The following is a 13627-nucleotide window of genomic DNA, read 5'->3' on the forward strand; positions in this document are numbered from 1 at the left end:
TGATATTAAATGCTTTATTTTCAATATTAAAAACCAGTATTTTTAATAACTAAATGCTAAATTCATCTTACCAAAAACAAAAACAAAAAAACAAGATGAGGTGGGGGGGGTTTCTACCAGGGACACTACAGCCCCGGCCAGCAGCGACAGAGCCGGGGTAGGACTGCCCCCCCCAGCCACACATGTACCGCAAGAGAGCCTGGGGTGGGGGGGTCCAAAATGGCCCCAGATCCCCAAAAGGAGAGAGGCTGAGCCCCAGAGCCACATAGGGACAGGGACAGTGTCACCGCAGCCCCTGCAAGGACAAGGCTGGGGAGTCTTCGGGGTGGGGGGGGGGAATTTGGCACAATGAGACCCCCAGGGTGGGGCAGAAGGGGGCCAGGAGCTGGTGTGTCCCCCCACAGCGCATTCCCCCCCGCCACAACCCACCAGTGGCAGGAATTAGTGTCACAAAGGAGCCGCAGGCACTGAGCCCGACACGGAGGATAGCCCTTGGAGAAGCCACTAAGAGAAAAAGGCCATTTGTGACCCCCCCACTGTGTCCCCCCGGGCTGTTCAAGCCCTCCAGTGCCCACCTGGTAGCCAGGGGGTCCACGCTGGGCTACCCCCAGGAAGGGGACAGGGCTGTAAACTGCAGGGAGCCGGGCATGTAAACACAGACCAGGGGATGGAGGGACCCTGCCTGGGGGCTCCCGGCCCCCCACCTCCCCAAGGGACCAAAAATGGGGGAGAAGGTGGGGTTCACAAGCCCCAGCCCTCCCCGTGTAGCCAGGGAAGCAGCAGCACCCTGTGGGAGGGGGCTCTGGAGCTGGGGACAGTGACACTCGACTGCATATAAAAAAGAAAATTATCTTCCCCGGGAAGAGTTTGTGCCCCACAGTCCTGGCTCAGGGGGTCGGGGAGGAGGTGGGGGGACCGTGCCGGAGCCGGGGCTGCGCCAGCGGCTGGTGCGGAGGTTAGAGAAGAGACGAGTCTATGTTACTTGGGGAAGGGGTGCAGGGGGGTCCAGTCGAGTCACGCGTCCCGGGAATCCGAGCACCGAGATGGGCCGGGGCAACAGCGGGTGCCAGCAGTGCCTGTGAGGGGAACAGCCCCTGAGAATGGGACCTGGGGGTCTCCAGGACATGCAGCCCTCCCCACCATACTCCCCACGCCTCTACAAGCCCCAGCGATGCCGGGGCGTCCCAGCTCCGAACCCTCCCAGCTCCATGGGGTTTGCAGCCAGAGCCATGTCGTGGAATCAGAGAATCATTTTGGCTGGAAGAGACCCTCAAGATCATTGAGTCCAACCATTAACCCACCCCTGTCACTGCCCCATGTCCCTGAGAACCTCATCTCTGCATCTGTTCAACCCCTCCAGGGATGGTGACTCCAGCACTGCCCTGGGCAGCCTGTTCCAATGCCCCACAGCCCTTTGGGGAAGAAATTGTTCCCAAGATCCAACCTCGACCTCCCCTGGTGCAACTTGAGGCCGTTTCATCTCATCCTGTCACTTGTTACTTGGGAGAACAGACCAATCCTGTCCATGCTCCAGCCTCCTTCCCACCCCTGTGCCCCATTGGGACCCTTCCAGCCCCCCACACACCTCACTTGATGAGGATCCCCGCCGGCCGGGCCTCCTCTTCACTGACGTTCCTCAGGTTCTTCTCGGCTTCCTCTGAGGACCTGTGGGACAGAGTGGGATGAGGGGTGGTCGGGGACACCCCTATGACACCCCTCGGTGCTGGTTACACCATCACCCTCCTGACTTACGCCAGGAAATCCTTCACTTCCTCCACGGTGATGTCCCCAGTGGTGTCCAGCGGGTTCTCCAGGCTGCTGTTGGGGGAGTCGATGGGGCCGGGCGAGAAGGCGGCCGGGTGCTCCTCAGGGGACCCTGGGGAGACAGGGAGAGCTGGGGGGCAGCTGTGGGGACACGGGGGACATGGCAGGGACAGGGCAGTCACTCACTGTCGCTGTCACTGGGGGAGTGCTGGCCCTCAGGGCTGTGCGGGACGTGGGTGCCATTCGCCTGTGGCAGTTTTGGCGTCGCCATCGAGCTGTTGCTGGAAGGGACACAGGGAGAAGTTACCGCCAGAGCCGGTGCCACAGGGTGGGGGCACGGGGGTGCTGGAGGGGCAAAGCCCCCAGGGACACATCCCACCTGAGGCAGGAGGTATCCTGGAGCCGGGCGACCTCCAGCCGGCACAGCGGCTCCGTCACATTCCTGGCACTCAGCGAGAAGCGCTCAAACTCAGATGGCGAAATTAGGTAGAAACCTGGAATGGGGAGGGACAACAAAAACCTTCTGTGGGGCTGCAGCCAGGGATGATGTCGCATCTCTGGGGAAAGGCTGAGATCTGGGTCCGTTCAGCTGGAGAAGAGAAGGCTGCGAGACATCTTATTGATGCTGACAATATTCAAGCCTGACAGTGTTCAAGAAGACACTGGACAACATCGTGTGAACTGTGGGGTTGTCCTGCGCAGAGACAGGAGTTGGACTCCATGACCCTTGTGTGTCCCATCAAACTGAGGATATTCTATGGTTCTATGAAATATCTCCAGGGTGGCTGTCAAGAGGATGGACCAGACTCTGTTTGGTGGTGCCCAGCAACAGGATGAGGGGCAATGGGCACAGACTGAAACACAGGAGGTTCCATCTGAATATGAGAAACTTATTTTCTTTGAGCTGCCAGAGTCCTGGACCAGGCTGCCCAGAGAGGTTGTGGAGTCTCCTTCTCTGGAGACATTCAAACCCGCCCAGACACAACCCTGTGTGATCTGCTCTGGGTGAACCTGCTTTAGCAGGTGGGTTGGACTGGATGATCTCCAGAGGTCACTTCCAACCCCAACCACCCTGGGACTCTGTGATCTACCATGGCCATCACCCCCAGCCCAGGTCTGGTGGCCTCACCCTGGCCGTGCTTGGTGAAGACGCAGGAGGCGATGCCGCTGATGTCCTCCTTGCGGATGCAGCCATAGTGGACCTGGGGCCGTAGGCCGGGGACGGTGAAGATGTGGATGTCCCCCAGGTTGGTGAGACAGGCCAGACAGTTCTCCAGCCGCTCCTCAGAGCTGGCGCTGGCCAAGCTCACCAGGGCCACCTTCCGCACCCGGCAGCCCTCGTGTGCCGTCAGCTTGAACTTGGTCTTGGCGCTCACTTTGGGCAGTGTGAAGACCTGGGGGGTTGAGAGGAGTCACTTGTTGGGAGAGAACAGGAACTTGCAGGGTTTTTGGGGACACCCGAGCAGCCTCCCGCCATGGGAGCCCTTGGAGCCTCCATGCCAGGGACAGGCACAGGAGTGCCCCAGGACCCGGCCAGTCACCTCCAGCCCCATCCCTGCACCTGAGGCGATGCAGACACCCAGAGAAGACAGGGGACACGTTGTGGGTGGCCCCTGCCAGGCTCACCTTGAACTGCTCCTCGGAGGAGATGAGCATGGAGTGACTCCCTTGCATGTCAGGGGCCTTGGCCAGGTCCCGTGACACCTCGTAGGGTTCGGGCAGGGGGTTCCCCCGCCCATCCAGCACGGCAATGGCCACCACCGGCGCCCGGTGCATCAGCTGGATCTCCTTCCCCAGCACCGCCTCCACCGCCCGCTCCGAAAACTTCTCCTGCGACGGCACCTCCAGGGCGTAGGCGAAGACCGAGCCTGAGTTGGTCCCTGCCCACATTGTGGGGCCATGGTGGGCAGCTGAGGGGACAGGAGCAGCGTCAGAGCCCCCTCCCTATAGCACAGGACCAGCCAGACCCAGCTTGGGGGCTTTTCCCAGGAAAGGGAGAGGTCTCACCATCTCGGAGGAAGGTGTCAGCGAAGTAGAGGCATCGCACCACCCCCGAGAGCGAGTCGTCAGCAGAGCGGGGCTCGATCCGCCGCTGCACAGGCGTCATCTCCACCTCGTGGGGTCCCGCCTGCTCGGCCAGTTGCGCGTTGGCTTCGTGCACCTGGGGAGTGGGACATGGGGGTCAGTCCCTGCCCAGCAGGGCCAAGGAGCAGCCGTGGGGGCCCCCATCTGTTCACCTTGCTGGAGGGGCTGCTGGCGTTGAGCCGCTTCTTGCCCGAGACGCGACTCTTGCGGATGCGGCGGAAGGATTGGCGCAGGGACTTCTTGAGGGACTTCACACGGGACAGGGGCCCCTCCATGGCCAGCGAGTCATTTGGGTGCAGTGTACACCTGTGGGCACCAAAGCTGCTCAGCACCTGGGCCCGCGCCACATCTCTACCCGGCACTGAAATCCCCCCGTACCTTGCCAGCACGGGGTTGCGCCGGTAATAATCGAAGAGTCCAAAGCCGTGGCTGGTGCCAAATGCCACCAGGTTCCACTCGGAGTGGAGGGTGACGGCGGTGACGGCAGCGGGGGGGACGCACTGCACCAGGACGCTGGGCTGGAAGCCGGGGGCGAAGGGCAGGGGCCCGTTCCTGGGCGCCAGCCGGTCGTGGCCCTTCCAGGTGAAGCCCTCGCGGTCCTGCAGCAGGTCCACGGTGGCCACGCTGACCGTGTGCTCTGACTTCTCATCGCTCAGTTCCATCACCAGCACCTGAAGGGGACAAGCAGGGACGGTGGAGGACATGTGCCAGCCCAGGACAAGGACAGTCACCCTGCTGCAAGCTGGGGGCCAAACTCCATGGGTGGGAGCCCTTCACAGACAGGTGTGGGGGTCATAGAATAGAATCATAGAATCATTTTGGTTGGAAAAGACCCTCCATATCATCGAGTCCAACCGTGACCCCACCCCTGGCACTACCCCATGTCCCTGAGAACCTCATCTCCGTCTGTTCAACCCTCCAGGGATGGTGACTCCAGCACTGCCCTGGGCAGCCTGTTCCAATGCCCCACAGCCCTTTGGGGAACAAATTGTTCCCCAGATCCAACCTCAACCTCCCCTGGTGCAACTTGAGGCCGTTTCCTCTGGTCCTGGTGCTTGTTCCTGGGGAGCAGAGCCCGACCCCCCCTGGCTCCAAGCTTTCAGGCAGTTCAGAGATCAGAAGGTCTCCCCTCAGCTCCTGTTCTCCAGCTGAGCCCCCCAGGTCCCTCAGCCACTCCCATCACACTTGTGCTCCAGCCCCTCCCCAGCTCCGTTCCCTTCTCTCAACTCGCTCCAGCACCTCAAGGGCTTTCTTGTTGTGAGCGGCCCAAAACTGACCCCAGGATTTGAGGTTGGGCCTCACCAGTGCCATGTTACCCCAATGGGGTGCTCGGGTGTCCCCCCACCCTACCTGCCCTGCTGTGCCAGCCACCACCATCTTGGCCGTGTACTTGCAGAGCGCGATCTTCTGCACACCCAGGCGTGGGTCATCACTGTAGGGATCAAAGCAGCCAACCTGCGGGGGGGATTGGAGGGGTTGGCACCTTCACACAGCTGCAAAGCAGCCTCCCCCGTGCACCCCCTTGTCCCCCCCAGCAGCTGGCAGGCACCAGCTGCAGGGCACGGGCCGCTCTGGGCATCACGCCCAGGAAACGTCTGTCCCCACGTGTCCCCTGGCTCTCCCCCGACACCGGAGCAGACCCGCGAGATTGGACACAAGGAACAAGCGTCCCTTGTGTCCCCATGGGGCGTCACACAGCAGCTGTGCCCCGCACCAGGGGACATGTCCCCGGGCACAGCAGTGATGGCTCCGCCGGGTGCATCCTCTGTGCCCAGCTCTGGGCTTGCCCCCGTGATGTGGCAAAGGCAGTGGGCTGCTGGGGTCCACTGCAGCGTCCCCCCACCCTGGGGACCTCACCAGCGTCCCCTCAACCTCAGAGACCTCACCTTGCGGAAAGGCGGCCACTCCTCCTCGCCCGCCTGGTTGAGGCTGTCGTTGTGCTCGCAGTCCGTCTGGAAGATGCTGGCAGTGCCCAACTTGTAGAGGGGCTTCAGTGAGACCCCCGAGGCGTCCCAGAACCGCACCGTGCCGTCCTCGTGCCTGGGGGGCACACAGGGAGGCCCTGTTAGTGCAGGGCCCTGACATCTGCCCAGCTAACAAGAGCTGCCTGTGTGCATGCCAGGAGTGGGGACGGGGAGGGGGACAACGCAGCGGGTGACACACTCCTACCCAGCCACCAAGCTGAACAAGAGGGGGGGGTCAGCCCACCTGATAGGAGCAGCCAGAGCCCCCCACATCCCACTCCCACCACTCCATCCCATGGGAAGGTACTGAGAATGTCTCCCCTAATCCTCCCACCTGGTGAATTTTGGGTTTCCCAGGACCCCCTCTCCCCACTGCCAGGCCACTCACCCGGTGAGGAGCAGCCCCCTCTGCGTGGGCTCCTGGGCCAGGTTCTTCCCCCCGTCGATGGGCCAAGCCTGGACGGATGGAGGGAGGGATGGAGTGAGACCATCTGCAGGGAGTGGGAGCAAGCATCACCCCTCCACCAGCCCTTCCTGGGGGGCTCAGGGACCCCCATTACTCACTGCAGAGGACAGCCGGGGGCTCTGCTGCTCGCCGGCGCTGATGATCCTCTCCCACAGTTTGAGAGGCACATTGGAGACATGGCAGGAGCAGGTGATGGCGGAGGAGTGGAGCGGTGCTAGGTAGGGCGCGGGGATGGCGGGCCAGCCCGGCGTCTGCAGGTCGATGGCCACCAGCTCCTCCTCCACCAGCACCACAAGGGCACGCGGGTTCTCAAAGCCTGGGGACCGGGGGGACATAGAATGGTTTGGGTTGTAAGGGACCTTCCCAGCTCATCCAATGCCACCCCTGCCATGAGCAGGGACATCTTCACCAGCTCAGGTTGCTCAGAGCCCTGTCCAGCCTGGCCTGGGGTGTCTCCAGGGATGGGGCATCCACCACTGCATGGCTGCTGCCAGCAGAGACACCCCCATCATCCCCTCCGCAGCGGGACATACCTCCCTCAGGCGTCTCAGCGCTCTGCACGGTGAAGAAGTCGATGACGCGGGAGGTGAAGTCCAGCGTGGCCAGGGTCTGGCCCTGCAGCACGGTGACACAGTGCCTGTCACCATAGCTGGCCCGTGGCATCCCCCCGCTGAAGATGATGAAGGGGTTCCTGGGAGGGTGAAGCAGCCTCCATCAGACCCCATACCCCATGGGGCATCTTCCCTCACAGCCCATGTCCCCCATGCCCTGTGCCCATCACCAGCCCAGCACGGCTGCTTGGGAGGGTTCATGCCAGAGCAGCCCCCCCCGACGCCACAGGGACATACCCCGACTCGCAGGTCCGCCAGAGGATTTTGCTGATGGCTTTGCATGGAAACGGACCTGAAATAAAGATTTACACCCTGCACTTGTAACACTGGTGCTGGGACGGGGTGATCAGCCCCCAACCCTCCCAAGTCCCCTCCTCCCTGTACCGTAGGGAATGGTGGACATGACGGGCTGGTGGGTCCTCTGGCCGGTGTCACCCACTGCCCACACCATGTACCCGCCGTCGCTGTGGGAGCTGACGATGCTCTTCCCGCTCTGCTCCCAGGCCAGGCTCTCCAGCTGCTGCAGGGACACGTGGGGGGGGGGTTAACACTCAGGATGGGGGGGACACACGAGGCCACAGCCTCCCCTGCTCCCCCAGCAGCCCCAGTACCTGGTTCCCCAGGAACAGGTGCTGGACGGTTCGCGTGCTCTGCTCCCAGAGGGCCACCAGCCCCCGGCTGTACCCAATGAGGAGCCGACCGCCGTCGCGTGGGTGCTCCTGGATGGACTCCACGGGCCCCAGCGCCTTCCCGCAGCGGTACTCATCGGGGACACTGAGTGGGGGGGGACACAGGAGGCTCAGGGGGCGCTGGGAGTGGTGGGGAGGGGGTGCGGGGCTGGCGGGGCTCACCTCTGCAGGACCTCATCCGGGAACAGCGTTTTGTCCTCCAGCAGCACCAGGTCGGGCAGGGTGACAAAGTAAACCGCACCGCCCTCCGTGCCCAGGCAGGCCACTGCGCCGGCGGCCATCGGCAGGACCACTGTCACCCGCGTGATGCCGGGGGAGCAGCTGGGGGCGAGCAGGGGCTGTGTCAGCCCCGGGCTGGGTCTGGGGGAGCAGCACAGAGACCCCAAACCTCCCCCGCCCCAATGCTGCATCCCCATCCCTGCTGGCCCAGAAGCATGGGAACAGGGACAGCACCAGCGCTAAGAGCAATTAGAGCCATTAATCACCTCCAGCGCTGCCAGCACATATAAAAAGCCCAGGGCTGAGTTTCCCCCCAACACAGCATCCCAGTTGGGATCAGGGGAGCATCCCAGCAGGGAAGCCACCACTGAGGGGACCTTGGCTGCCATCCCACTGATGGCTGCTCCCACGTGCCATTCCCAGTCTGCAGCAGCATCACTCTCAGCTGCAGCCCCACGAGGAGGAGGCAGCTAGGGACCCCCCCAGGCAAATACTTATTGCTATCGGACCCTGGGCGTCCTGGGAGGCCGAAGCTGCGGGTCTCTTCCAGGTGGGAGCAGCCGTCCTTCTGGCAGATCTCCCAGAGGTGCAGCGTGTTGTCATCCAGGAGGGAGAGGAGCCAGCCCTGGGTGGGGGGGACACACAGCAGGGTGGGTGGGGGGTTGGGGGAGCTGCCACCAGGCCCACCCAAGGCCACCCACCTACCTGGCCAGGGAGGAAGTGCAGCTGGGTGACAGTGGCCATCTCCTTGTGCAAGCCCGTCAGCTCCACACCCGGCGCGCCGTATCTGGGGCGGTCGTCAAAGAAGTAACGAGGGTAGAGCTGCCCCCTCCCAATCCCAGAGAATGCCTGGACCCCCTGGATCCCCTCCCCGGTCACAGTTCTGCAAACAAGAGCCAGTTTAGCCCCAGGGAGAGGCAGGGCTGAGCATCCCCAGCAGCACCCCAGAGATGCAGAGGGCACCCCAACCGGGACACCGCAGGTCAGGATGGAGCCGGTGAGTGTGCGAGGGCCAGGCTGGCCCACGCCACCCTCCTCTTCCTCAGCCGCAGGGCCGTGGCCGTGCAGAGGTGCCTGCGGCAGCCCCGGCCAGCCCAGCAGGCAGCGGCGGCAGGGTGGGGTTCGGCATGCGCCGGCACAGCCCCACTCACCCGACTGGTCCCGGCTCCTCCACCGGCAATGCAGGAACCGGGGCAGGACCCGGGGGCAGCTCCAGCACCACACAGTGCCCCCCAACCTGCCACTCCCCCCAACCCTGCAAGCCGATTTCCCCAAGCATGGCATCACCGGTGCATGGTGTGGCTACAGCTCGGCGCATCGTGTGCCGGGGGTTTGTGCCTGCTGGCCCCTCAGTCCTTGCCCCCGCTGCTGAGAACTGGCCCAGCGGCTCTGCCCAGACCGACAGGCAAGAGCTGTCTGGCAGCACCAGGCACAGCCAAGCCGGCAGAGCCAGGAGAGAACCAGGGAGGTTTTTGGGGAGGCCAGACATGGGGGTGTTCAGGGGGAGCACACAGGGGGCTGTGGGTGCTGCAGGGATGGGGGATGCCACCCATGCTCAGGGACTTACTTCCCCACTCAATGGTGCTGCTGGCCCAAAGACCAGCAGCCCACGGGGAACACTGGTGGCACTGGCTCACCACGATGGTGGTCTGAGCCCAGGGACCCCCAGCTGCCCCAGGGGACACCCCAGGCTGTAGCAGCCCCTCAATGCTGGGCTGTCTGCAGCCGGATCCACCCATCCCGGCCGGGGAGCACCCATGGGTGCCCCCACTAACCAGTAGCACCAGTCAGGCCAGCTGTAGCTGCCACCTCGCCCGGCACCGTGAACCTCCAGAAGCATCTTCTCAGTGGCAACCAGAGCAGGGCTGGATGGCCACTGGCTGCAGCACTGGCATCGGGTACAGTGTCACAGGCAGGACTGTGCCACCCCCGAGTTGGGTACCACCCCAAAACCATCCCCGTAGAGGATGCCCACGGCTCCGCAGCCTCCCACAGCATCAGCCCTGCGGTCCCAAGGGGTTCGATGCGGGAGTGGCCACAGCCAGTGCCCGGTGGCGAGGCAGCCGAGCAGAGCGGCCGGCGACGTCGCGGCGGGGGCTGGCACGGGGGCAGCCCCGGCAGAACAAAACCCGCCATCTTTGTGCTCGGGAGGCAGTGAGCCGCCGGCCTGGGGGAGGGGGAGCACCGTGGCCCCCCCCTCCCAACTCTGACCCCAACCTCGATGCGGGCGCAGCTGCCCCCGCGCCCCCCCCCACATTCCTGCGGCGCGGGGCCCCCCGAGCGCGGCCGCATCCAGGCCTGGCCGCCCGCCAGCAGCCCGCTGAAGTCTCCCTGCACGCCGCCGGCAACAAAGCCCGGCCAGGCCCCGCGTCCCCCTCGCCGCCCCCCCACCCCTGGCCCCCCACCCGGGACCGGGCTCAGTGCCCGCTGCAGCCCCCCCACCCCAGCACCAAACCGACCAGAGGCCCCGCAGCCCCTTGCAGGGCTCATCCGGCAACCGCCGCCGTATTGTCCTCCCAAAGGTGGCACGGCCAGGAGCCCCCTGGGGATAAGGGGGGTGACACCGGGAAGCACCCCCTGCCCAGGACAGCCAAGCCCCTCTGCTCCCTCGGTGTTTCGGGCAAGGCGGGGGCTTCCTCTGTCCCCCCCTCTCCAGCCCAGCTGCAGCCCAGCTGGATGGACGAGGCGCTGCCGGATGAGCCAGCACGGCCACGTCTCCCAGTGTCCCTGGGATGGGGGCAGCTGGGGGGGGTGTGTGTGTGTGTTTGGCGGGGGGGTCCTTACCTTCTGCCCTGGGGGGTTTGAAAAGGATACAGCTTGACGGCTCCCGCCTTGGTGCCGATGGCCATGACACGCAGGATGGGGTCGTAGGTCAGGGCGCTGGGCTGGCTGGGGAATCCATGCTCCACCGTCTGCCGCAGGGACAGGCAGGTCAGAGCTGGGACCCCCCACCCCTGAGCCCACTCAAACCCCCTCTCGCCCCCACGGTTCCACCCCACGCCAGCCTGAGCTTCATCCCTGCAAAGCAGGACCATGAGGATGCTGCTTTCATCTCCCAGTGCCACCAAGGGGAAAGTCCTTGGGGAGGAGGGGACACCAGTCCTCACCCCATTTCCACCTGACCCCTCAAAACAGACCAAACCCAACAGCCACACCAAGGGCCAGGGTAGGTCTGAGCTTGCACAGGACACCCCACTGCCCACTGGCACCTTGGGGAAGGAACCCCCTACCCTAAACTGCCCACCCAAGATGTGGATGCCCCCAGAGGGGTGAGTAGGGTCCAGCTCAGCCCCACAGGGACCCCCACCACGACGTCCCCCAGGGGTCCGCAGTGCCAGGCGGCAAAACCAGGCGAGCGGGACCCGCCGGCACCGGGGACGTCCCCACCGGAGCAGCGTGCCGCCCGCGGGCACCTTCCCAAGGAAGTCCCGGCCGGTGATGACGTGCCCGGACTCGCTGGCTGGGGAGAGGCAGCCCAGCTGGCAGCGGGGGGACGCGGGGGGCACCCACCACCCCAGCCCACGGGGCTCCCAGGGGAGCAGCCCTGGGGACAGCTCGGTTGAGTGGCGACGGCGGGATCAGACGATTTGCAGGCCGCCGGAGCCAGACTGGCCGGATCCTGACCCGCTCCCTTTGTCTGGGGTGGCTTTGCACACCCACTGGCACAGCCACCGTCACCCCAGGGCCACCTTTGGGAGGGTGACAACATCCCCAGCCCACCCAGGAGGTCCCAGCTGGGCTGGGGGGGTGAGTTAGCAGACACCTGTGGTTCCTGGTCCCTGTGGCAGCCCCAAGCAGGGTCACCCCAAATCCCCCTGGGATGCTAGAGGATGGTGGCGGGAGCAGCATGGGGACAACCTGATGATGCTTTAGATTGGGGACTGATATGACAACCCCTGCAAAGACCCTCCAATGCCTCCCCAAAATGCAGCTCCCCAAGCCCCGAATGGGGGACCCTGCTGGCAGCCCTCCCTGCTCCCGCCCGGCCACGGGGCCGCATCCGGCAGGCAGTGCCGGCCCGGCCAACGCACGTTCCCAGCCAAATTACTGCAAATCCCAGGCAGATCTGGAACTCGGGAGGAAAAACAACCCTTAATGGGAGGCAGGTGGGCAGCTGGCGGCCCCAGCTCTGGAGTAGGGCTGCTCCCCAGCCCCCCCAGGACACCCCGCCGGGCGCAGACCCCCCAAAGCGCCTGCTTGGGCAGGACCTAGCCATGGGATCCTCTGTCCCAAAAGTGAGGGGCTCCGGTTGGGCTGAGCTCTGCACCTCAGCCAGACCCTTGCCCACAGCGGGGAGTTTGGGGTGACAGGGCTGTGGGTGCTGGCTGTGACCCCCCCACCGCAGCACACCCTGCACCTCCAGCCCAGCGCCACTGCAGGCCAAACCAGGGGACCCCACCATGAGTTTGAGCGAGTGCCTGGCAAACAACCAGTGCCGTGCTGCTGCTGAAGGACAGACAGACGGACGGACACGGTCTGGGGCTGCTGTCAGTTTTCTCCAGTCCCCATGGCCATGGCAAGGCGATGGTCCCACCACCGCGGGGCTCCCGGGATAGGGAACACGGACCCCCAGCCAGGCACTCCCAGCACAGCCCGTCCTGCTGGGGAAGGGTCCAGCACCCCAGGGCTGGTGGGATCCCCAGGTCATTTGACAAGCCCCAGGAGGGTCCCCATCCTGAATGAGGGGGCCAAGCAGGAAACCTCCCTGGTGCTGGCAGGGGAACAAAGATCTGGGCCTCTGATGCCCCTGTCCTTGGGGTGCAAGGGGACCCCCAGCCCCAGGGGTCATTACCATGGCTCTTCCTGCTGATGTAAGGGGTCCAGCCCCCCCATATCCCAGTGCTACGGGTGTTTGGGGTAAGGGGCTGAGCCCCCACATGGGGCACACAGCCTGGGACGCTGAAGGGTCAGACGAGATGGGGGGCCATGGGGTACCCCAAAAAATGGGGGCAGCACGGGAACTGGGATGCTTATGGGAGCCCTCACCCCCGTGGTGCCTGGTAAGGGGGCTGTCGCATCCTGCCCCAGGGTGCCCTTGGGGTGCGGGAGGGGGTGCACCCTGCAGCCCAGGGGAGGACAGCAGCCCCCCCCCGCCTGCTCCCCGGGGCACATCCTGCTCCTGGGGTCGCGGTACCCACCCGCGGGGATGCAGCCACCCCGCGGCACCCCCTCCCCGAGGTCAGACCTGCTCCGCGGGCAGCCGGGGGTCCCGGTGTGTGGCTCCACACTGCGGCCGCACCCCCGGGGCTGCACCCCGGTCCCCGGGGGGCGGTACCCCGCGCACTGCTCCCCTCCCCGGGGCAGCATCCCGCCCGGGGGCTACCGGAGCCTGCGCCAACGGGGGCACAGCCCGCACCCCGCTCCCCGGGCTCGGCCCGACACTCCCGGTGACTCCCTGTGGTCCCCACCCCTCCGGGGTCCGCCGCCGCCGCTCCCCCCGCCCCGGGCACACCTTGCTGAAGGCGAAGAGATCGTGGCGGAGGCGGTCGCGGTGCGGGTCGGCGCCCTGCCGCCGGAACCGAAACTTCATCATGGTGGGGCCGGTGGCGGCGCGGTACCGGGCGAGGCGGGCGGGGCCGGCGATCCCGGGGCCGGTACCGGGGCGGGCGGTGCCGGTGCCGCTCCCGGGGCGGGCGGTGCCGGTGCCGTTGGGGGGCGGTACCGGTTGCGGGTCCCGGGTGCGGGTCCCGGTCCCGGTGTGGGTCCCGGTGCGCGCGCCGAGCGCCGAGCGCCGCGCGCCGAGCCCGGGGCAGGCACCGCCGCGGCGGGGCGGGGCGTAGCCCTGACTGACAACCCTCCGCACCAATCACCGCCCGATCCTGCGCACCG

The 13627-nt window shown here is 65.4% G+C and overlaps 1 protein-coding gene across 1 annotated transcript; it reads right to left on the reverse strand.

The window, feature by feature from the left end:
• LLGL1 (LLGL scribble cell polarity complex component 1) lies at nt 1–13503 on the reverse strand. Its single transcript, XM_065031289.1, has 23 exons — nt 13251–13503; nt 10613–10710; nt 8504–8585; nt 8308–8423; nt 7742–7900; nt 7502–7664; nt 7275–7410; nt 7128–7182; nt 6813–6970; nt 6378–6595; nt 6202–6269; nt 5736–5889; nt 5200–5304; nt 4228–4520; nt 4002–4155; nt 3772–3925; nt 3391–3674; nt 2894–3158; nt 2144–2258; nt 1951–2045; nt 1753–1876; nt 1586–1665; nt 1–1076 (listed from the first exon to the last, which is right to left on the reverse strand). The coding sequence occupies exons 1-22, from the start codon at nt 13329–13331 to the stop codon at nt 1587–1589; spliced, it is 3156 nt and encodes a 1051-aa protein (XP_064887361.1). The 5' UTR covers nt 13332–13503; the 3' UTR covers nt 1–1076; nt 1586.
• Between the last annotated feature and the right edge of the window lie 124 nt (nt 13504–13627).

The sequence above is a fragment of the Columba livia genome, chromosome 15 (assembly GCF_036013475.1).
Source record: "Columba livia isolate bColLiv1 breed racing homer chromosome 15, bColLiv1.pat.W.v2, whole genome shotgun sequence".
Lineage (NCBI taxonomy): Eukaryota > Metazoa > Chordata > Aves > Columbiformes > Columbidae > Columba > Columba livia.